Source organism: Ochotona princeps, chromosome 24, assembly GCF_030435755.1.
Source record: "Ochotona princeps isolate mOchPri1 chromosome 24, mOchPri1.hap1, whole genome shotgun sequence".
Classification (NCBI taxonomy): Eukaryota; Metazoa; Chordata; class Mammalia; order Lagomorpha; family Ochotonidae; genus Ochotona; species Ochotona princeps.
This window is the reverse complement of record NC_080855.1, coordinates 15,306,888-15,328,701: the sequence shown is the minus strand read 5'-3', so window position 1 is coordinate 15,328,701 and position 21,814 is coordinate 15,306,888. Positions and strand designations below refer to the sequence as shown.

The following is a 21,814-nucleotide window of genomic DNA, read 5'->3' as shown; positions in this document are numbered from 1 at the left end:
AGCAGCGGCAGCTTCTCAGGTGTGGAGTCTGCAGCCGAGGTGTGGAGGTCTGCTGGAGGCTCTGGGGGCGAAGCCTTGCTTTCCTCTTCCTAGCTGCAGGTGTTTGTCCGTGAATCCTTAGCATCCCTGGGTCTGCGGCTGCACTGCTGCTGTGTCATCATCAGCCTTCCCATGCACGCCTTGTGCTCCACGTGCCTCTCTGGGTCTGCCCCTCTGCTTCAAAGGACACCAGCTGTTCAATCCACTGTGATCTTCAACTCATTTGGTGCCATCTACAAAGCCCCGTATCCAAAGAAGTTCACGTTCACGTTAGCTTCTGGGCAAGACATGAATCTGGGGAATCAAGAGGGCAGTGAAAGTGAAACAGGACCAGGACCCTGCCCTAAAAGGCGCATGTCCCAGCGCACGGTGACCTCACGCCCGCGGCAGTGGGCTGTCCTCTTGGCTTGCACACACCTGACTCAGGGATTGGCAACGTGTTGGAGTGTGGATGAACAGTTTTCTGCCCCCAGTCACATATCACAATCATGGGATATTTTAAAGACCCCTTCTGATGCCTGACCTGATATCTCAGTCAATCAGAAACTCTGGGGTACCTAGAAAGCCCCCCAGATGGCTCTAGCATGTGGCCAGCTGAGATGACTGTGGTCAGAGTGTCCCAGATTCGTGCTGTGGGAGTGCCTCTGTGTATGGTCCTGGTCTCTCCAAAATATTAACAACAACAACAACAAAATCAGGTAGCTGCTTTGGGAAGGGAAAAAAGGAAAGGCAGTGTGTAAGATTTTCTGTGTCTCTCCCTGTCTCTTGCCAACTCTGACTTTGAAATAAATCGATAAACAAATCTTTTTTAAAAAGAAATTAGACATAAGGAGTACATGGCTCATTCCAAAAACACCTGCACAGAAGTCTCCAGGTTAACATTTAGCTGGGGATCGTAGCTCAGCCTCATTGACATATAAAACTAGCCACTGTGCCATCTAACCGGGAATCAACTATGCCCGGGAAAGCAAAGTCCAGCCACTTCCCTCTAATGAGTCCTTGGGCTCTTCTGCCAGCACCTCCTGTTGAGCAGCCCAGCTATCAGCTCTAATGACCTTTGTCATCTGGTTTCACAAACCCTGAGGCAGAGGAAAGGCCAAGGAAGGAAGGGGCCAAGTTCCACTGGCAGCAGAGGTGTGAGCACCTGGTAGCAGAGGCAAGAGTAGATTCCCTGAGAAGCAGACAGGAAGCCCACAGCCGCTCTGCAGGCCACGGCGTGGGAGTGTCAGGAGAAATATCACCTGCTTGCTGGCATGAGGCTCTCATGTGACCCAGCACAGCATCCAGTGTCCTGACAGTACACCCACACCTGTGAACACCAGCACATTGGGACTCAGGCCTTGTGCAAGTATTGGTGTTAACATATCGAAAGAGGATGGTGGAAGGTGCTAGAGGAAAATGTTCAATTAAAAGGAATGAATTGAAGTGTCTTCCAATAATATTAACATAAGTTCTAACAATATCAACCTCAGCCAGAAAGTATCAGAATGTTCTAGGAACACCAAACCATAGGAAGTGGGTGCTACAATGTATCATTATCTGAAAGGAAGAAGCAAAAAGAGAGGAGAGAGAGAGGAGAAAGAGATTTCATATGTTGGTTCAGGCTGAAGTCCAGAATTGGGTATCTAACTCAGGCCTCCCACATTAGTGACAAGAACCCACGTACTTGCTACCTCCCAGTGAATGTGTGTGTGTGTGGGGGGGGGGGGGGCACTTCCATCCCATGTGGGAGATCCAGAAGAGGGTAGGTGACCTCAGAGTTCTTGGCCTCTGAAGGCACTCCGTTTCCCTGTAGTTTCCCTGGCAGTTGGGATGTAGTCCTTGGTGCCCAATAGTCCTTGGTGAGGATCTGGGAGTCTTCAGGGTTGGGATACAAGCCTCCCCCTGCCCATCTGTTCCATGCATTCTGGTTGGTGACCTTGGAGCTGGACAGATCCCCGTGGGGCTGCCCACAGCGTTAGGATTTGTCTGCATGTGTTTTGCTCTGTACACACTGTCTCAGCTCCACTTGCCTCAGTTTGCGCATCAGTCAAAGGTGGCCAGTGACAAGCACCTGCCTAGGCTGTGATGCTGGGAATTGCCCGGCCTGTGCCAATGATGCTGGGAAGTGATGAGGACCAGGAGACTCCAACAGCTTGTCACAGACCTAGGGGTGGGGGCCAGGTTGAGGCACAGTTCTGGGCAGCCATCCACCCCATCCCCAGAAAGTCCACTTAACTCAGCATTGGGGTAAGCAACGAAAAAATTAGCATGGCCCTCCTGCCAGAGACTGTACGGGAGCTATTCACCAACCATCCTTTTTCTTTCTTTCTTTTTATAAAATTTCAATGGGGGTGGTGATCTTGTAGTTTTGTTTGCTACACCAGACACCCCGATGTTTCGGGAGCCTGCTCTCAAAGCCACAGCCACGGGCAAGCCTCCTACCCTGTGCCCACGGGGGGCCAGAGTTCTGCGGCAGCCTTCCTCTGCCCACGCGGGGCCCAGCCACTGGACCCCCACCTCCCATTCCCCAGGTCGAGTCCAGAGAAGGGAAGCTCGCGCGTCCGCTGCGCCGCGCAGCCTTCGCAGCGCTCCAACGCCCGAGCCCCGCCCCGTCCCGCCTCGAGCAGAGGGCGCCGCCCAGGCCCGAGCTGGGGGCAGGCCGGGAGGTGTGCGGCGGTAGCGCGCCCAGGCCACGCCGGGAGCTTGGCGCGCCATGTCGGCTGCGGAGGCGGCGGGTGTTTTCCACAGAGCGCGGGGCAGGACCCTGGACGCGTTTCCCTCAGGTACTGCCGGCCCTTCGCCGGGGGAAGAGGGGCCTGCAGGCGGCGGAACCTTCGGCCCGAGGGCGCGCGCTGCCGGCCGAGCGCTGTGCGGCTGCACCGGACGCAGGGACGCTCCCTTCCCTCGGGGCCCGCCGGGCGAGGCGATCCTGGACGGCTGCTCCAGGGGTCTCGGTGGCCGCGGCCCAGCCTTCCCCTAGAGGAGGGAGCGGAGCACAGGCGGACCTGGTTTCAGGGCCTCAGAAGTGTCCTCACGAGTCACAAGGGAATCACCAGGCTAGGAGGGGGCGCCGGACCCGTCAGTGCTCGGTGCCTGGTACTTGTTTTATATTGTAAGGTCAGCCGGCCCTCAGCGCAGTGGGCACGGAAGGCCGTGGAGAGCTGTGGTAAAGGGCTCGGACTTCGGACTCCCCTGAACGTGGGCGTGGTTACACCTGCCTCCACGAGGGCTTTGGGTCCGCTGCACCTGCGAGTGAGGGGACCAAGAGGGCTGTGCCTGGCTCCAGGGGCCGATTCCCCTCCGACGCCGGGCGCCCTCCTGCCCCACGGCCTCTGCAGGGGCTGGTCACTGCTGGCCGGGCTGCTGGGCCTGGCTCCTCCTCGACCTTCCCGTCCCCTCTTAAAGTGCAGTCGTGTCTGGCAGAGCCTTCCCTTGGCTGCCCTCTCCTTGTGATGGGATTTCTGCTGTGAGTCTAGAAATAAAGCCACGAAGGTTTGGGGTGCCCTTAAGGGGTTCACCAGTGGACGCCTTACTGCCTTGGCTTCTCCATGGGTGGGTTCCGCCAGTGGGGAGCCCCAGCTGCGAATCTGAAGGCACAGGAAGTGACAAGCCAGGGTGTTATTTCCCCCACTCTGGGGTCGTCTTGAACTGGCAGTGTTTGCTCCGGGCATTGCTACTCTCAGGTGTAGAGAGGCTAATCAATGACCCCCGCTGTTTCCGATTAAGCAGCCCCTCTCCAATAATCCCCAGGATTAGCCTAATTTGAGCCTGTTTCTTGCCCCGATTCTGACTCATAGTTTGGCCAACTGAATGGCTTCTGTGTTTTTGGGAACACTGAACACCGTTGTTGGAGCCTCTTTGTGGATGTGGGGCAGAAGTTGAGAGCAAGGTTCTGGATTGTAGGGGCCCCAGGCTCAGCTCTGGTAGGTGCTGCCTGATTGCCTTCCCAGGGGGCCGTGTCTGAGAGGCCCCAAGGACTCTGCTGTAGCTCTTCCTTTGGGTGCCTCTTACATTCCGCGGTATCTTACTGAGGGCGGAAAAATGGGAATGGGGGGGCATTTGACATATCCCCCAGGGATTCCTAGCTCTAGCCCTCCCATATCATGCTTGGGGGGTGATGCACTCCGAGGGCCATCCGTCACAGCTTTGTGGCTGGAGACGGGATTTCAGGTGTTGGGCCTGGATGATGTGAGGCCTGTTAACTGCAGTCAGTGAATCAGGAGACTCAGGTGTGATGATCCGCCTTTGCGACGCCCTCAGGGAAGCTAGTGTGACTGTGGGGTGCACTGTGCAGCTGAGGGTAGTGGCCATGCACAGAAAGGGGAGGACTTGGTAACATAATGGGTGGTATCCATGTATAGAACATTAGGACGTGCCAGTGTGCAGGGGTAGGAAGAGGACCCCGAGGGAGCTCAGTGTAGGATGAGGTCAGGACGCCGGGCGGCTGTTGTGGAGGCTCGGTGAATGTAAGGTGAGCAGAGGCTGCAGCTCTGGTGGTTCGGTGGCCTTCAGGAGGACAGTCCCAGGAGAGCTGCAGAGGACAGCCTAGTGCCTGGGGCTCGGGCAGTGGAGAGGGTGAAGATGGCAAATCACAAGGATGGTAGTGTCTTCTGCTTTGGTTACCACAACAAAATGTCTGGAAAGGAGGTTTGCTTAGCTCAAATGCTGAGGGTCCTGGAGACCAGGCACAGGCAGGGTGGACAGCATTCATAATGGTGTCATATGGTGTGAGCAGGGAGCAGAAAGGCTGGGGGTGACTAAGCTTACTTCATGACTGCTACAGGGGTGCCATGAAAGCTACTCCAATATTCCAAGGGCTCCAGTGACCTAAGAACCTCCAACTAGGTCCTGCGGTTTAAGGCTGCCCCTACCTCTGCCCTCACCCTCTCAGGGCTGAGCTCTGACACAGGAGCGCTTGGGGACCATGTCATGCGTGTTCTGTAGCAGATGGGCTCTGTTTGGAGTTGGCTGGTGATGTAGTAGACCAAGGATGGAGGCAGCTTATGTCAGGAGTGCTGTGGAAGCCAGGCTCCAGCTCATCTACTCTGCGTGTGTGTGTGTGTGTGTGTTTTGGGGGAGGTCTTGTTGATACAGGTGTAATGATGAACCTTTTATTCACTGGAAGAAAAATTAAGCTTGGAGGGGTTAGGCCACTTGCCCTGGGACATGCAGTGGGTCCAAGGTGGATTAGTAGTTGGAAATGCAAAAGGGCTGTTGGAGCTGGGAACCAAGAAAGATGGGAAGAGCTGAACTCCAGAGCTCAGGTCATTGTGTGGACATGTGCTTGCTTTGCTGTGTTGTGGATGTAGGATTGGAATTGCTGGGTCAGACGGGAGCTGTGTCCAGAGCAACTATGCCCTCTTAGATTCCTGCCAGCCAAGGGTGTGTGTGCCAGTCTCTCTTCCTCTGCCAGCACGTGGTAATATCTGTCGTAGTATCGCCACCATCCAGGTGGCTGTGCAGTAGTGTCTCAGTGCAGTTTGTTTTCCCAATGACTAATGCTATTTGCCATCTTTTTTTTCATGTGCTTAGTGGCCATTTGTGTGTTTTCGGACCAGTTGCCCATCTCTGAGCTGCGTTCGTTATTAAACTGTATGTGTTCTCTACCTTTTCCAGGCCTGAGACCCTCAGGGGGGACTTGGTTTGCATGGCCCTCCTTCCGTTCTTGGATCACCTATTCACTTTCATGAAGGTGTCTGAGGAAATCAGATTTTCAGCTTAATGAAGTCCAGTGTAGTCGCTCTCCCTTTTATCATTTGTGCTTTTGATGTCGGAGCCTAGAGATTTCACCTAGCCCTCAATCTTTGTAATTGATTTCTGTGTTTTCTTGTAACAGTTGTCTAGTTTGAGCTCTTACATTCAGATCTGATTCTGTTCTTATAGGTGATGTGGGTGATAGGCCAAACTGTTAGAGCATCTCCATTACTACTTATTTTTGTTATTATTTTAATTGACAAATATTGTAAGGGATGCCATGTGATGTTTCTATATATTTATATGGTATATAATGTTCAAATCAGGATAAATATATTATTTTTTTGTGGTAGAAATGTCTAAAATAATTTCCTCTAACTTCTTTTTTCTTAAAACATTTTAAAATTTTTATTTGAAAGCCAGAGTTAGAAAGGGGGAGAGAAAGAGAGACAAAGAAAAATCTTCCATCTGGTAGTTCACCCCAAAATGTCCACGATGGCTGTTGCTGAGCTGATTCTAAGCCAGGAGCCAGAAGCCTCCTCCGGGTCACCCGCATGGGCACAGGAGCCCAAGGACTTAAGACATTCTCTGTTGCTTTCCCTGGTGTATTAGCAGGGAGCTTGATTGGAAGTGGAACAGCAGGGACTCGAACTGGCATCCTTATGGGATGCTGGTGCCACCAGCTGAAGCCTAGCCTACTTTGCCACAGGGCCAGCCCCATCCTTTACATTTTTTTTAAAACACGTAGTGTATTATTGTTACCTATATACATATCCTACTTTGTAGTATGGTGCCTTTTTTTAAAAAACTATAATGGAAAGCTTTATAGTTGGTGAGATTTGGAAAAAAAAAGAAAAGTTAAAGAAAGAAATCATAGAAATGTACATGTGGTTACTATTTAACATTTCATTTTAAGGTAGCACCCAGTGTGCTTTGAGATTGGGCCAAGGACTTGTCTTGGAACCCAAGTTTACAGATGGGCTGCCATGGTGCCTTTCTTGCACAAACATCACCCAGAATGGATTTTTTTTTCTGATTTGGATTTTCTCCAGTGAACTATAAAATCAGTTAGAAACCACTTGGAAAGTGGTATGAGTGAAGAACTCTTCAAGGCTTATAGATTTTTTTTTTTCCATTTAAATTATACACACTGGGGATGTGGCATAGCAGGGTAATCCTCTACAGTGCCAGCATCCCATATGGGCTCCAGTTTGTGTCCTGGCTGCTTCACTTCCCATCCAGCTTCCTGCTTATGGCCTAGGAAAGCAGTAGTGGATGGCCCAAGTTGTTGGGTCCCTGCACCCATGTGGGAGACATGGAAGAAGCTCCTGGCTTCGGATTGGCTGAGCTGTAGCCATTACAGCCATTTAGGAAGTAAAAGATATCTCTTTTGCTTTCTCCTTCTCTCTGTAAATATCCTTTTCAAATAAAGAATAAACAAATATTAAAAAAGAAACTGCAAATACCTGCTCCCCAGGAACATTGCAGTAGTTTGTCTTTTCCCAGTTTGGCTGAGTTGTCTTCCCAAACTGTGGATGTTTTATTGGAAACACCCATTTTCCCTTAATATCTCTGTGGTTCGTGTGTCATTAAATTTATGTGATCAGAAATTAAATGTCAGTATAAAGTGACCACTCATCGTGGACTCATGCTGAGCAGCCTCCTCCAGGGACAGCCACGGTTGGAGTTCCCAAGTCGCAGTGCTCAGAGTGCCATGCCTGGATGCTGACTGCAGCGGGGTGCTGTAGCAGATCCCGGGAGGTGCCATGGGTTCCTGTCACCCGCTTGGGGGACCTGGGTTGAGCTCCTGGCTATGGCAGTTGTGCTGGGCCGGCAGCTGGAAGCTCTTGTCCTCTCCCTGCTTCTCCTCTTCCTCTCCAGTTAAAAGCCCAGCAGGGTTTCCAGGCAGCCTAACAGCATCCTCTCAGAGGGGGCTCATAGCCCTTGTATTTGTGCTATGAGTAAGTTTTAACTTTGCCAAACCTTTCCAGGAGGAAGTGGCAGCTGATTCAGCTCTGAGAACCTAGGATCCAGTCACTAGACATTGGGGAAGTACCGAGCAGTATGAAGGCATCCCAGCTCCCCACGGGAGGCTTTGTTTAAAAAAAGAAAAATGGGGGAGGGAGACAGCCTAGTTGTGCTAATGCCTCAGGGGCCTGTCTAAAACTGGGGGCAGGAGACTGGCCAGGCCTGTTGGGAGGGCTGCTGTGATCACATGTGCATAGTCCTGGTTGTGATTATAGCATCTGCCTCTGCCCTGGGACACATGGGTGTCCTAGGTCCTCATGCTAGGAACTGGAAGGTGACGGATTCCACTCTGTGGCCCTCAGACCCTGGTCACAGGACTGTGCCTTCCCCCAGCTCTCCTGTTGAGCTGGAAGTGCAACGGCCATTTCTGGCTTCTTCCCTCCTCCTTGCATCCAATCTGCTCCTACTCATTCAACCCCAGGGCACGCTGGTCCCACCCACCTGTCTCTAGCCCAGCTCCCAGTACCTCTGGCATGGCCAGCAACAGGTCTCACCGGAACAGTCCCCACATGTTTGGTGGCGTCCTTTGTCCTTTCTCCCTGCAGCCCTGGACAGTGTTTGAGTGATGTATTTGGGACTGGTCTGGAGCCCATCCGCTCTGGATGTGGCTTTTCTGTGTCCCCATCTTCCTCTCTGTAGTGCCTTTTCATTGTCAAGGTTGCATTTTCAAAGCAGCCCTGTCCCAACCACTGCTACTGTTTGCGCCTTTGCCAGCCTTGCTACAGCTTGTGACAGCAGGTTGTGCCTTTCACGGGGCTGCCTTTTCCTCCCTCTATGTGGGAAATTCCCAGAAGGCAGAGAACCTGGACCCAAGACAGTGTGGCTGTGGGCCTCCAGTAGCCATCTGACAGTGAACAGAATGGGCAGATAGGAATGCATATGCTGCTCCTGGGTCCCTGTGTATTCTGCCAAACCCGATGCTTACAGGTGTTGGGTCTGGAATTTATCCCCAATCATGAACAGCCTCCACACGCAACAGTGCAAAAGCGAAGAGACTTTATTGCAGCTCGAGCTAGGGTCCGAGTCTCATCCAACACAGTGGAGTCTTGACAAGGACCCCACCCACATCTCTTACACAGTTTATATAGTGCTTTGGTTATACAACACCGAATTCCAAGAATAGGTGACAAGTTCTATGGACAGACGCAGGCAGGATTTATGATTGATCAACCTTTTTCGCCTGCCACCACCTGTTAACCAGAGACGTTCCAGGTCACTCCTGATTGGTTGGCTCTGCCTAGGGTGGGTGGAAACCCACTTTGGGAAGTGGTCCTATCAATTCTAGGAACCTGAAACTTAGGCCTAGTCTGTCCTACAACCTGTCATGGCTTTACCTTAGTTCTCTACACAGCAAGCTGAGCACTTATCACAGAAAACAAAATCAGCAGTTAGATCAATAAACTGCTTAAAATGGATTAACAATGCTCTAGCCCCACACTGGCTCCATGCAGTCTGCGAACAAAACTAAGCGGAAACCCAAGCATTGAACAAACCGCAGCAGCCCTCCTGTGAGCAGGCCAGGGGAGTGTTGGTCACAGCCCCTATGGTGTCGGCTGGAGGAGCCACTTCTGCTTGGAGCAGAGGTGACTTTTTCTGCTATCCCGAGCCTCTCAGTTGCTTTGTGCCTCCGGGGCTGCAGTGACCCAGAGAGACACATTGTCTGCCATTCTCCCCGAAGCTGCCTGCTCTCACGGGAAAAGGAGACGGGTGGGGAATGGAAGAGCAGCCACAGGCAGCATGCACCTAGAAAACTCAAACCCCAGTTGGAGTTCTGCTTGTGAAAAGCAAGAAAAGATTGAGGAACTGCCTTTGCCCGCCCTTTAGTGTTGCTTAAAACAGCATCAGTCCAGGCCAAAGCGATGCTGACGGCCACTTAGCTGAGAAGCCCCTCCTGTCTGCCACCGTTTCCCTTCTTGGAAGGGTTGCAGATAATGGCTTTGGCAGGTCTGCCCTCCCTGATGGCCAGTGTGGCAGCCAAGCTGTGGCTGCACAGCGCGTGTGCTGTTCCAAAACTGCCTTCTGGGTGCATTTAAACCAAGGAAGGAGCGGTTGGGTCCATTCACCTTAGTGCTGAGCACAAGCCATTTGGAGGCTCTGAGGATGTTGCTGTCACAGTTAATTAATGTTTTAGGGGGTAGGGAGTGTGGAGTCTAGAAAGGGATCTTTGTTTAAAGAGCTCTTCATGTGCAATGTGTTATTTCAGACTGGTCACTGTAGTGACCTTAATACATTCACAGAGTTGTGGTTCCTCACCGTGGTCAGCTTCAGGATGTCATCTCTCCCAAGAAGGAACCCCACACCCTTTAGTTGTTACCTCCTCTATCCCCCAAGCCCCAGCAACACACAGGCTGGGCTCTGTTCTCGGCTGTGGTCAGTCTTGCCAGTTGTACAGTGGGGACCTGAGATATTTAAACCAGAGAGAAGGAGCCCCAGGATGGGGAGTCCTGCCTAGAACTTCAGGTTGGTCCTCAAGGTGTCGGGCTTTGCTGCAGATGTTAAGACTGTGACTCTTGGTGCTCACTGCACGATGAGGACTCCCCCAAAATGACATTTCCTGGGGGCACCCACCTGCAGGCAGCTGTAAAGCTACGTGCCTGCTCTGTTTTGCTTGCCAGTGCAGTACTGCTGGTGTGTGCAGGTGGACGGTGTTGAGACCACAGCAGGACAATAGCAGAGGGTGTCAGAGAGTTTCCAAAAGGCAGAATTAAAAGATGAATGCATTGTGGTACATACACTCATCTGTCCCTGGCTCAGGTATTTTCTAAGCCTTCTGTGTACATCAGGGCAGCCACAGCAGAGTAGGACAGTGGGGTGGGGGTAAGCCTGCAGCTGCCTCATCGTCCCTGCTAAGGCAAGGGCCTAAGTGATGCAGAGTGGTTGTCATGGTAACCGTAGCTCATCTCTGACCACTTCCCTGTGCCTGGTCCACATGCTTCACGTGAATTAATTCAGTTTCAACAATTCTTTTGAGGTGTGTGCTGTTATTATTACTTTACAGGTCAGGAAATGGAGGCCTAGAGAGGTTAAGGAACTCAAGCCACATCACACAGTGGAGGAGTCAGGGCTGGGTATCAGGTGGAAGCCCCCAAGTCAAGTGGAGCAAAGACTTTTGTTTTTGTTTGTTTGTTTTTAAGATTTATGTATTTATTTGAAAGGCAGAGTTAGGCAGAAACAGGGAGTTTTTTTTTTCTGTCTGCTAGTTTACTCCCCAAATGGCCACAGTGATCAGAGCTGGGCCAGTGTAGTGCCAGGAGCCCAGGAGCCTCTTCCGGTTTCCTGTCCAAGCTCTTGGAGCATCTTCTGCTGCTTTCCCATGCACATCAGCAGGGAACTGGATAGGAAGTAGAGCCGTCGAGACTTGAACTGGTGCCTGTATGGGATGCCAGAGCACCAGGCAGCAGCTTTACCCACTACGCCATTGTGCAGGCCCTTTAAATTGTGAGCACCCCTGCCTGTTCTGGTATTTTCTGCCAGACTCCTGCTCCAGCCTGAGTCACACAGCTGACCTGCCCCTTCCTCCTGGGTGGGGCAGATGAGCTGAATTAGAGACGCATGCTCACAAGTAGCACTTCTGTTACATTATGTAGGATTGTAGCTGTATTTGCCACCGGATCCTCTGCCTTGCTGGCTTTTTTAATGTTGGATTCTGTGCTGTGAGCTGCCATATTGGAGACGCCCACTTGAGGGGTCCCGTGGCCGGCAAGAAACCTGGCATCCTAGTCCCACGGCTCACCAGGAGCTGAATTCTGTAGCGGGGACTCCGGTGAGCACGGAAGCAGTATCTACCCCGTGTGGGTCTTCGTCGCAGACCACAGTGTGGGCCAGGGTTTTGATTGGCAGCTGGTGAGGGACCCTGGGAAGACGAGCTGCTGAGCTAGGCTAGACACCCACGGAAATGATGAGATACTAACCACAGCCTTTGAGTCACTGCATATGTCACAATCTGTTACACAGTGACAGCTAGCTAGCCCACCATCTGAAAAATTTTTTTTTAAGTTAACTTTGAAAAAATGAAATTTGAGGATGGTGCTGTGGCATGTCAGGTTAAGCATATGAACGCTGGTTCAAGTCCCAGCTGCTCTGCTTCCCATGTAGCTCCCTGCTCGTGCACCTGAGCAGGCAGTGGGAGATGGCCCAAAGGTTTGGGCCCCTGTCTGCCACTCAGGTGGGAGACCCAGATGGAGTCAGGGTCATGGCTTTGCTCAACCCTGGCCTTCGTGGAGTGAACCAGCAGATAGAAAATGTCTTGGCCCTCTGTTTCTTTCTCTCTGCAATTCTGCCTTTCAAATTAATGAACAAATCTTTAAAAATAATAGTGAAGAAATATTTAAGAAAAACAATAAATTCGTTGGGGGACATTGCTACAGAGGACCAATTTGAGTGTTTTTGTTACGTGCATATGTATCCATGTATTGGCACCCTGTCCGCTGCAGGCCTTGTCTGTCAGGTGTTGGCTTGTTTTGGAACCATCGGGGTCAGAAATGAAGTTCACATGCAATCAACTTACTTTGTCCTACCCATCATTCTACAAGTTCTCGGCCTTGCCTCAAAATTTGACCTCATTCCTACTGGAAGCATCAATTGGGGTTCTTGAGTGTAGCCCCTCTCCCCCATCAGTTTTGGAAGGAACATGCGGATCTCCGTGCTGTACTTTGGAAAGCACATGTGTGAGTCTTGCACTCACGCGCTGGCTCCAGGGTGCTTTTCTTGTGGGTGATGTGCTCCTGGTTAAGTTCTTTCTCTTCAGAGATTTTTGGTGTGGCTTTGAAAGGCTATTTCAAGGGTGTTAATTAGTAACTGATAATACCCAAGCATAAGTTGGACACAGGTCCCAAAAAATGAGCAGAAAAATGTGAAAAGTAGTTGCTGATGGCGGCAGAAGACCCTCTGAGGGTCACGTCAGGTCAACGTGCACCTGTGTTTTGCCCAGCCTGCGGAGCCCCTCGATGGGCGGCAGTCCAGCAAGTCTCAAACCCAGCTGTGCTCACACATCACCTGCTGTTCCTGCGAATGTGGCTTCTGACCCAGGAGGTCTAGGGTGGGGGCTAAGGTTGGGCCTTTCCAACACCCTCCCAGATGCTGAAGCCGCTGGTGGTCCACCACCACCCTGAAAGGGGACCCGCAGTCTGCCACTTCCTGGTGGTCCCTGTCTACCTCTGCCCAGCCTCTATCTGCTGGCAGAACCACTGCCTACCAGGCTTATCTCTAACTGAGCAGACCCCTGTTGAAGCCCTTTATCCAGTGGATCCCTCTGTGTCTTTTTTTTTTTGTCAGTAACAACCGGTGGTCTTGTGTCAAGTGCTTTAGGGACATGCCTCTGTTTCTCCAGACTTCCACAGCTCCAGCTGCCGGGGCAGCACTTCCAGAGGGACTCAGGAGAAGCTGCCCCTGCCAGGGACATACCCTGTCTCGACCCTGGAATGGATTGCTTCCTGAGCTCACCTTGCCCTTTGCAGATGTTTGGACACTGGTGAAATAATTCAGTTTCAGTATTGTGAAGGGTTCACTTTTACAATTAGCACTCCTTGGGAGGAGGGAGAGAGGTACACACTTATTGAAGATTCCTCCTTTCAGTACAAAGCATTATGGGCCCCCCAAATGTCCTTAACCCTGCACCGATTAAAATTAAGACAAAGGAGCCAGCCACCACTACTTGTGTGGGCATTCTATGTCAGAGCACCAGCTCAAGTCCTGGCTGCTTGGCTCCTCTCCAGCTCCCTGCTGATGCACCTGGGAAAGCAGTGGAGGATGGCCCACAAGTGCGTGGGTCCCCGCCACCAAAGTGGGAAACCCAGGTGGGGTTCCTGGGTCCTGGCTTCAGCCTGGTCCAGCCCCAACCATCGGGAGCATTTGGGAAGTGAACCAGCAGATGGAAGATCTCTTTTCTCTTGTCTTTTTGGCTCATCCTGCCTTTCAAGTAATACAAATAAATTTAAAAAAATTAAAATAAAAGACATCGTATCATCAGGCTTGGTGACAGTAACCTTAAGAACACGCAGGTGCATTGGAACTAGAGGCTGGAGTTAATGAGTTCCTGCATGGGGTAGGGGAGGTGGGCTGCGACTTGCTGGGCAGCCATCCCCCTCGGGAGGGCAGATCTGTTTGTTTTGTACCTTGTCATGATGCCGAGGGTCTTTCTGTGTTCTGACTAGGTAAACAAATAAGGAAAGATTTATTTTAATACCTCCAAGGACTATTGACTGTGACTGTCATAGGAAACTATTTGTTAAAACATTGGCTGCGGGGGGTGGAACGGGGAAACTGTTTCTAAACTCCATTGTGGAAGGTGATTTATGCTGCAGCCTCGGGGTGCCTATCACCTCCCTGATCCAGTTCTGATTAATTTATCCACTTTAAAGGGCTCTGCAAACGTCAGAGAAAGGGGAAGGGAGCTAAAAGCGTTCAGCGAAGTAAAAAGGTTATTGTTCAAGTAATGTAAGTGAGTGTTTCTAACAGTTAACTTGTAAGTGTGAAGGAGAATCTCCTTTGCTTTCCTGACACCATGGTCGGTTCCTGATCAACTCTCTGCCCTCCCTGGCCCACATCCATTGGCATCTGCTACTGTGTAGCAAATCCCCCTCCAGCCGAGTGCCTTGAAGCAGTCAACCTGGCTTTTCCAGTTATTGTCAGGCTGGGCACAGCCTGCCTGGGGGCTTCAGCTGCAGGCTCAAGATGTCCCCAGGGGAGGCGGGCATTAGGGCGGAGCGAAGGAAGCCCCTGTAGGGTGACACCCACAGCCGCATCACAGTGCTTGGTTCTAGTCCTGGCAGCTCCCCGTCTGACCCAGCTTCCTGCTGATGAGCCTGAGAAAGGCAAGGACAGTGACCCACATGCTTGGATCTCACATGTCCCCCACTTGGGAAACCAGATGGAGTTCTTAGCTTCTGGCTTTGGGCTGGGCCTAGCTGCAGGAGACCTGTGCTTTTGTGGAGTGAGCCAGAGGGTAGGAGGGTGTGTGTGTGTGTGTGTGTGTGCATGTGCGTGCGTGCACGGAAACACACACAGATGCATAAGCACTCATTACCCTGCCTATCAAATGGATAAATCTTTTTTTAAACAAAATTCTCAGTGGTGTCACTAGGAGACTGGGGTCTTACATGGAAGCTGGGTGAGGGAGCATCCTCTTTCAGGCCACTCGGGGTTGTTGGGTGGAGCCTTTCTTCTGAGCCTTACCTGCTGGCTGTCCCACAGGGCCGTTTTGCAGCTTTCTCAGAGAAGGTGAAAGTCGGGGAGAGGGAGGGAAGGTGGAGAGAGAGAGAAGCTAGTCTTCTTTTAGTGCCCTCTCTGAAGGGAGTGTGCTCTGCCAATTTTAAGCATTGGCAGGTCCAGTCCACCCTGGCAGGCAGGCGGGTGGCGGTGGGGTCGCACAGGATGTGAATGTTGCGAGGCGGGGATCTGTGTTTACGGGCCCAACAGCTGCGTGCAGAGCCTGTCAGTCATGTGAGATCACTGTCCTTTGCGGTGAGTTGTGTGCACAGAGGTTTGCTATACACCTTGTTCAAGCCGAGCTCTGGTTGGTTGTGATTTTAAAAGAATGAAAGATATAGTGATAGAATCTTCCAAATGCTGATTCATTCCCTAAATGCCTGTGACAGCTGAGGTTGGGCCAGGTCGAAGCTGGAGACCCAGAAGGCCATCTGGATCTCCCGGGTAGGTAGCAGGGGCCCGAGTACTTGAGCCATCACCTGCCAACTCCCGGGATGTATCAACAGGTGGAGTAGCCGGGATTCAAGCGAACACTCTTTGGGGGCAGGTGCTACAGGTGGGAGCTCATCCCTCCACACTTGGTACCCACCGCAGGCTGTGTGACGTATTTGCACATCTGAGGCAGAGGTTAGGGACTGGTGGGTTCATGTCACACATGCCATTTGTCCTAGGAGTGTGAGGGAATTTTTGTTCATTGATAAAAGGGACTGAGAAGTGAAAGGAGGCCTGAAGACAGAGACACACTCTTAAAATGACAGAGAGCTGGCTCTGCTGTGCCCTTACATCTCAGCTTCTATGTCACCACCTCAGGGAGGCCCTCCATGCCCGTCAGGCCTACAGTAGCCATTGTCTCACTCAGCGTCCTCCGCATGGCCTCTTGGACACTCTGCCCATGTCCCTGGTGTTGGTCTCTGTCTTCCCCGTGTTCACTAAGTGTCAGAAGGGCAGGGACCTCCTCTGCAGTCCTGGTCATACATGTGCCATCTGTGGCTCTTGCAGCAGCAGACATGCAGACATGCAATGATGGAGGGCATGCCGTGGATTCTGTTAACATCTGTGAGAAAAAAAACAGGGCACAGGAGCGGGGCTGGGCAAAGAGGTCAGATTTGTCCGCAGCACCAAGTCCCTGCCCCACGATTCGGAAAAGCCACATGCCTCCCTGGGTTGGGTTTTCGCAGAGTGTGAGCAAGGGGTCTGAAGACTGGGGGTCCTTGCCCCCCTTGGGTGTCACCAGGTGCCTTGCCAGACCCTCAGGGATCCTGCTGCCACTCTAGTAAAAGTGAGCATTCCTTGTATTTTCAGTGAAGACGCACCAGGTCAGGCTATGTGGAGCAAGGATTTTTATGGCCGCAAAGCAGACCCAACTCCTGTCTCTCCCTGTCCCCCAATCCCACAGGCACTGGCCCTGGTCACAGTGGAGTCCCCAAGGCTTCAGCCCAGCAGAAAGGGTGGGAAGATGGAAGTGGGTGGGATGGATTCCGGGGACCCTGAGGAGTCCCCTCTCCTCTTCCCACCACACCCCCCACCCCCATTCCTAGTTCCTGCCACCTGTGAAACAGGAGACTTGTCTGCTCTGTTTTTCCACAGTGCCTCACTCTGTTCGGGGCACTGTTTCTGGTGCTGGTTTCCTCCCAGATAGCCAACTTGTTTCATTAAAATGCTGTCGCTTCCCTACTCCCAACCCTGAAACAGTGCCATTAAGCCTGGCAGAAGAGTACCTCACTTCATCACTTAAAGCTCATACTTTCTGGCAGCATTCGATGCTTGATATTTTTAATTCTGGTTAAAAAAAAAAAAGCCACAGAACCACTCTGTCACTTGCACACGCCCTCTGGACAGCCACGTCCTCTGGCTTCGTGCATCCCTCTGGCCGTCTGGCCGGAAAGTGGGCAACTCAGCCTGGGCTTGCTGCAGCCCACACGGTTCCTCCTGGCCTTTGGGAATCACCAGGTCCCAGGCATAATTAGTATAAATCAAAATCCACTAGATGATGACAGGAACATGGTATGTTTGAGCAGCAGCTTATTACAATGACCTACTTAATTTAAGGACAATATTGTATCTGCTTGGTAACCGGGATGTGTTCCTCTGACCAACTCTGCCATGGTCTCCAACCAACCCCACTTTGCTTTCTTTGTTTCATTTTTTTTTCTCTTTTCACAGAAAAGGAAAAGGAATGGCAAGGCCCATTCTACTTCCTGCAAGGTGCAGACCCTCAGTTTGGGTTGATGAAGGCCTGGTCCAGCGGGAACTGTGACAGTGGTGGTGACGAGTGGGGACAGGAGATCCGTCTCACCGAGCAAGCCGTCCAGGCCATCAACAGGCTGGACCCCAAACCCAAGTTCTTTGTGCTGTGTGGAGACCTTGTTCACGCCATGCCCGGTAAGCCTGGAGTTGCTGTCCATTCCTTCAAGCCTGGCCACTAAGGGCTGCTCTCCTGAGATGTCTCTGCACTCCCAGTTTGATGCTGGCTCACCCCTTCCCAGCAACCACAGCCAACGGTTGCCCCTGAGCAGCAGGAAATGCACACCAATTCTATATTTAGAATTAGGCAAGATTAATCACAGCAATTAGGCAGAGCCTCGGTTCCGATAAGCTGAGCCAGGTATGAATAATGGAACCACCCTGCCCCCTGCCCCCACCGCCACACCGTGTCACCTTTCTGTTCCACTTGCAGGTACTACGTCTGTCCACCGATGCGATTCTTTCTCCTGTTGTCCCCTAGGTTTGTGCTTGGTGCTTTTTCGGTTGCAATCAAGATATCCAACTTAAACCAGACAAGTTCTTTTAAAGTCCTGGGGCAGACTTGGGCTTCAGGCACAGCTGGATCTAGGGGCCCAGAGGCTGCTTTCAGAGTTTGATTTCTCTGTCCCTGAGCTCCAGGTGGATTTATTGGCAGGCAGGCTATCTCCAGCTATTGGCTTCTGAGACTCTCTATTTGTTCCCTTCTGCTGTCAAATCACAGTCTTACCCTTGACAGCCCAGAGTCGGGAGTGTAAAGTCAGCTTCCCTGTAAGCACCAGGCCTGGTGAACAGGACGGCTTCCTACAGGGAATGTGAAAACACCAGATGCTTTGTAGAACTCTGCTCCTTACTCTGATGTTTTCCCCTCCCTTGGCTCCCAGACAAGGTTACGACCCAGCGGGCGGAAAGCGGTGCACCTGCCTGTGAGACAGGCAGGGCCAGCTCCTGTCTCCTCCCAGCCAGTGTCTACCTCCGCATAGCAGAATACAGGTGAGCCCAGGACTGCTGCTGACCGTGGCTGCAGGCGTCCACATGTGACTGGCTTCACCCATGTAAACCGGGGCTCAAGTCCTGCTGTTACATCTACATCTGTTAGAAGCTGGATACTCAGTGTGCATGTGTGGCTCCCTCCCCACCAGGCCTGCTTGTCTGGCAGCTCTTTATTTAGGAGAAAGCCCAGAATGAAGATGTGAGAACCGGGAAAAGGGCAGCCTGGAACTGCTCTCTCTGCAGCTCACAGAACTTATCAGTGACGGGGTACCCAGGCTGCCCCCCCAGGCTTTGTTTACTCTACACCCAGACCTGCAGGTGCACATGCCAGGGTGGGACCCAGTGGCACCCTTTCCCTCCACCACCCCCCCCCGCCCAGTGCTGGCAAGGGATTTCCTTTTTAGATGTTGTTTGTTTATTGTTTGAAGGGCAGAGTAATAAATGAGAGGGAGGGACAGACAGATCTTCCATCCATTGATTGATTTCCCAAATGGCCACAATAGCCAGTGTTGGTCCAGCCTGAAATTCCACCTTGGTCTCTGGCAAGGGTGGCCTTGTGCTGCCTTCTCAGGTACATTAGCTGATTTGGAAGCAGAACAGCTGGGAGTCGAACCAGTGGTCCGGTATGGGACGTCAGCACTACCAGCAGTGGCTTAACCTTCTGCACTGCTGTGCAGGGGCCCGGCCAAGCAGAAAAACAGTGCTTCCAGCTGGTCTGGTTTCTTTGGGGTTCTGTGGCCCTGTCTGCGTACCGACCAGGGCTCTCAGTCTCAGTCACACAGTGAACAGACGGGCCCTGATGGGCCACCTGCAAGTAGATTCCAAATGTAACATACTTCTCTCCAGTGGTTTCTTAGGAAGCAGGATATTACAGGGCTCACTAGAATTATATAACATGTTCTTGTAACATGTTGACTGACTTGTTCTGAATTATGTTAATGTATGCAGGCATATTTCAAAATCAAATTTAAAATAAAATGCCTTTCCATATGGAATAAAATACACAGAACCTAAATGAATTCAAAGACAACCGTTTCAAGGATCAGTTCTGGCACTTGGTGAGAAGACCTTGAGATGTGACCTGGTACGCTTTGGAGTGTGTATCTTCTGTTTGGTGTGACTGGAGCAGAGTCCTCCTCTCTCCTGAGGGCTGGTCTGTTCCATAGCGTTTGCGCTGAGCCCTGGAAGGACTGTAGCTGCCGTGAAATTGTGGCCTGAGATGAAACACAACTTTGGAAACGGGTTATGTTGTTTTCATATGCGCTAAGTGGCTTCTGTCTCATTTATCATAGACAGCAGAGTCATTATTTGCTTTGGGCCACTTAGCACATTGTTAATTATCAAACGCATATATATTAATAGGCAAATAAAGTCAGGAAGCCTACTTCTAATTCTGTCATAAGTCATATTGAGCCAAGTAGATTTAAATTCAACCTAGAGGAAAACAGCTTTCGGAGAAATACTTTTTAAAATGAAGGGTATCATTTGCAATGGCAAATATTTGTCGTAATAGTCGTTGGCGCACATGTTCAATGGGTGCATGTTAAAATGCCAGGTGCTGCGGGTGTGGATGTGGGGATGGACCAGCTGCAAGGGAGGGGCAGGACCCTGCCCGGGAAGGAGAGTGACTGGCACAGGATCCACGGGGTGAAGCTTAAGGAATCCGAGCTGCTTCATTCTGATGAAGTCCTTTACACAAATCTCCATTCTGCTACCTTCGTACTATCTTTTTGGTTATCTTAGTATATTGACTATCACATATGTATGTTCATTTATTTGAAAGGCAGAGAGAGGGAGAAAGAGAATTCCTATTTGCTGGCTCACTCTCCAATGACTGCAAGGTCCAGGGCTGACCGGCTTGAAGCCAGCAGCCTGGAACTGTGTCCAGGTCTCCCCATGGGTGGCAGTGGCCCATGTGTTTGGGTCACCATCTGCTTGCCTTCCGAGGTGCATGAACAGGGAGCAGGTTCGGAAGTGGAGCAGCCAACATGGGATGGTATGTTCCGATATGGGATGCTGATATTGCTTCTGGTAACCTAGCCTGCTGTGCCCCCATGTCATAACCCGTCTTGGTGTTTTCTGATTTTGTGAACCTTCTTTATAGCACAGGCTGCATAATAGGACACAATTGAAGGTAAGCATGGATACTGAGACCACTGATCTGTCTGTCACTATCAATCCCAGGGAAACTTTTGTGGGTGCTACTGATGCTGAAGGCATCAACGCGCTGATCCTGTTCAGAACCTTGCTAGATTCCAGTAATTTACAAGAGGAGCTGATGTGCTGGTGGAGTGTGGGTACAAGAGAGTTCCTTGGAGCCTTGGAGCAGGTTGTTACTAACGTGTTTGTAGCCTGCCTTGTTCATCAGAAACCACAGTAGCCACAGGACCAATATTGTGGTACAGCAAACTAGGATGTTGCTTGACATGCTGGCGTCTTGGGATTCCTTGATTACCCACTTCCAGTCCAGCAAAAGATGACCCAAGAGCTTGGGCCCCTGCCATCCCTGTGGGAGACTGAGCTGGAATTCCTGCTCTTGGCCTCAGCGATGCCCAAGCCCCACCGTTTTGGCCATTTGGGAAGCAAACTAGCAAAGATGCAAGATCTTTGTGTTATGTGTTTCTCCCCTGCCCCGCCTTTTTTTTTTTTTTTTGATCAGTGTGCCTTTCAGATACATAAGGCATGTAAAGTTTGCTGTAACTTAATGGCAATGACATGGGGTGAAGTGTTCCCAAATGGGACGCTTCGGCATGTTGACCTTGTCCGGGGTAGCTCTTGGTGACTAGGCTGCAGGGGAGGATTTGACCTCCGGGGTTCCCCTGTTCTGCTGAGCGAGGCCCGCCTGGGTTAGCAGGGTCCGGCGCAGGCTTGGGTGGAAAGGTGGTGCATCAGTGCCCTGTGGCTGCTGACAACGTGCACACTCGCTGACTCCCTCACGGCCCTGGAGATCAGAAGTCCAGCACACGTCTGCAGGGCTGTGTCGCTTCTAGCGGGGAAGGGGTGGAGAGCCAGGGGGCTGCCTTCCCTTCCGGGCATTTTCCAAGCCAGCAGCCCCATGTCATCTCTGCTCTCTGACTTCTGCCCCGGCCCCTGCCATTCTTTGTGTGACTCTAACCTCCCTACTTTCCCCGTGATGAGCCTGGATGGGTAACCCAGGACAGTGTCACCAACTCCAGATCCTTCACTTGAATCACGCTACAAGCTCTTGTCCTGCCATGAGAGATCACCGGTCCATGTGTTCGGGGAAAGTGTGTGTGTGTCAGAGGTGTGTATGGGGGAGGGCATTCTTCAGCCTGCCACAGTTGCCACAGGGTAGAATTCAAGGTCTGTTGCATGCCAGGAACTGTGTTGTCCAGTCACCCACTTGTTATGGTCCTTGTCATTGTTACTTCCATGTGCATGGTGGGGAAACTGGCTTGGAGCAGTGAGGCGTTTTTCCCGGTGCTACTCGGCCTGCAATCTCACATGCTCTCTACCCCAGCCTGACTCCTCCCATGGTGGTCCCCAGAAGAGTCCCCAGTGCCCGTATGAAGTGGGGAACTTGTGTCCTGCTTGGAACTAGCCAGTCAGAAGTAGCGATAACCAGATCCCCAGTGAGTCTTAGGGATCAGAAGGCATGTATGGTGTGTGA

At 51.6% G+C, this 21,814-nt stretch overlaps 1 protein-coding gene across 2 annotated transcripts in view; it reads left to right on the top strand.

The window, feature by feature from the left end:
- The first annotated feature begins 2,695 nt into the window (after window positions 1–2,695).
- Window positions 2,696–21,814, top strand: part of CPPED1 (calcineurin like phosphoesterase domain containing 1) — a 58,532-nt gene continuing 39,413 nt past the window's right edge. For both annotated transcript variants that reach the window (XM_004586768.4, XM_058680671.1), the window contains exons 1-2: window positions 2,696–2,804; window positions 17,113–17,331. In XM_004586768.4, coding sequence (XP_004586825.2) covers window positions 2,735–2,804; window positions 17,113–17,331 — 289 coding nt within the window. In that variant the 5' untranslated portion in view covers window positions 2,696–2,734. The remainder of the gene's footprint in view (window positions 2,805–17,112; window positions 17,332–21,814) is intronic.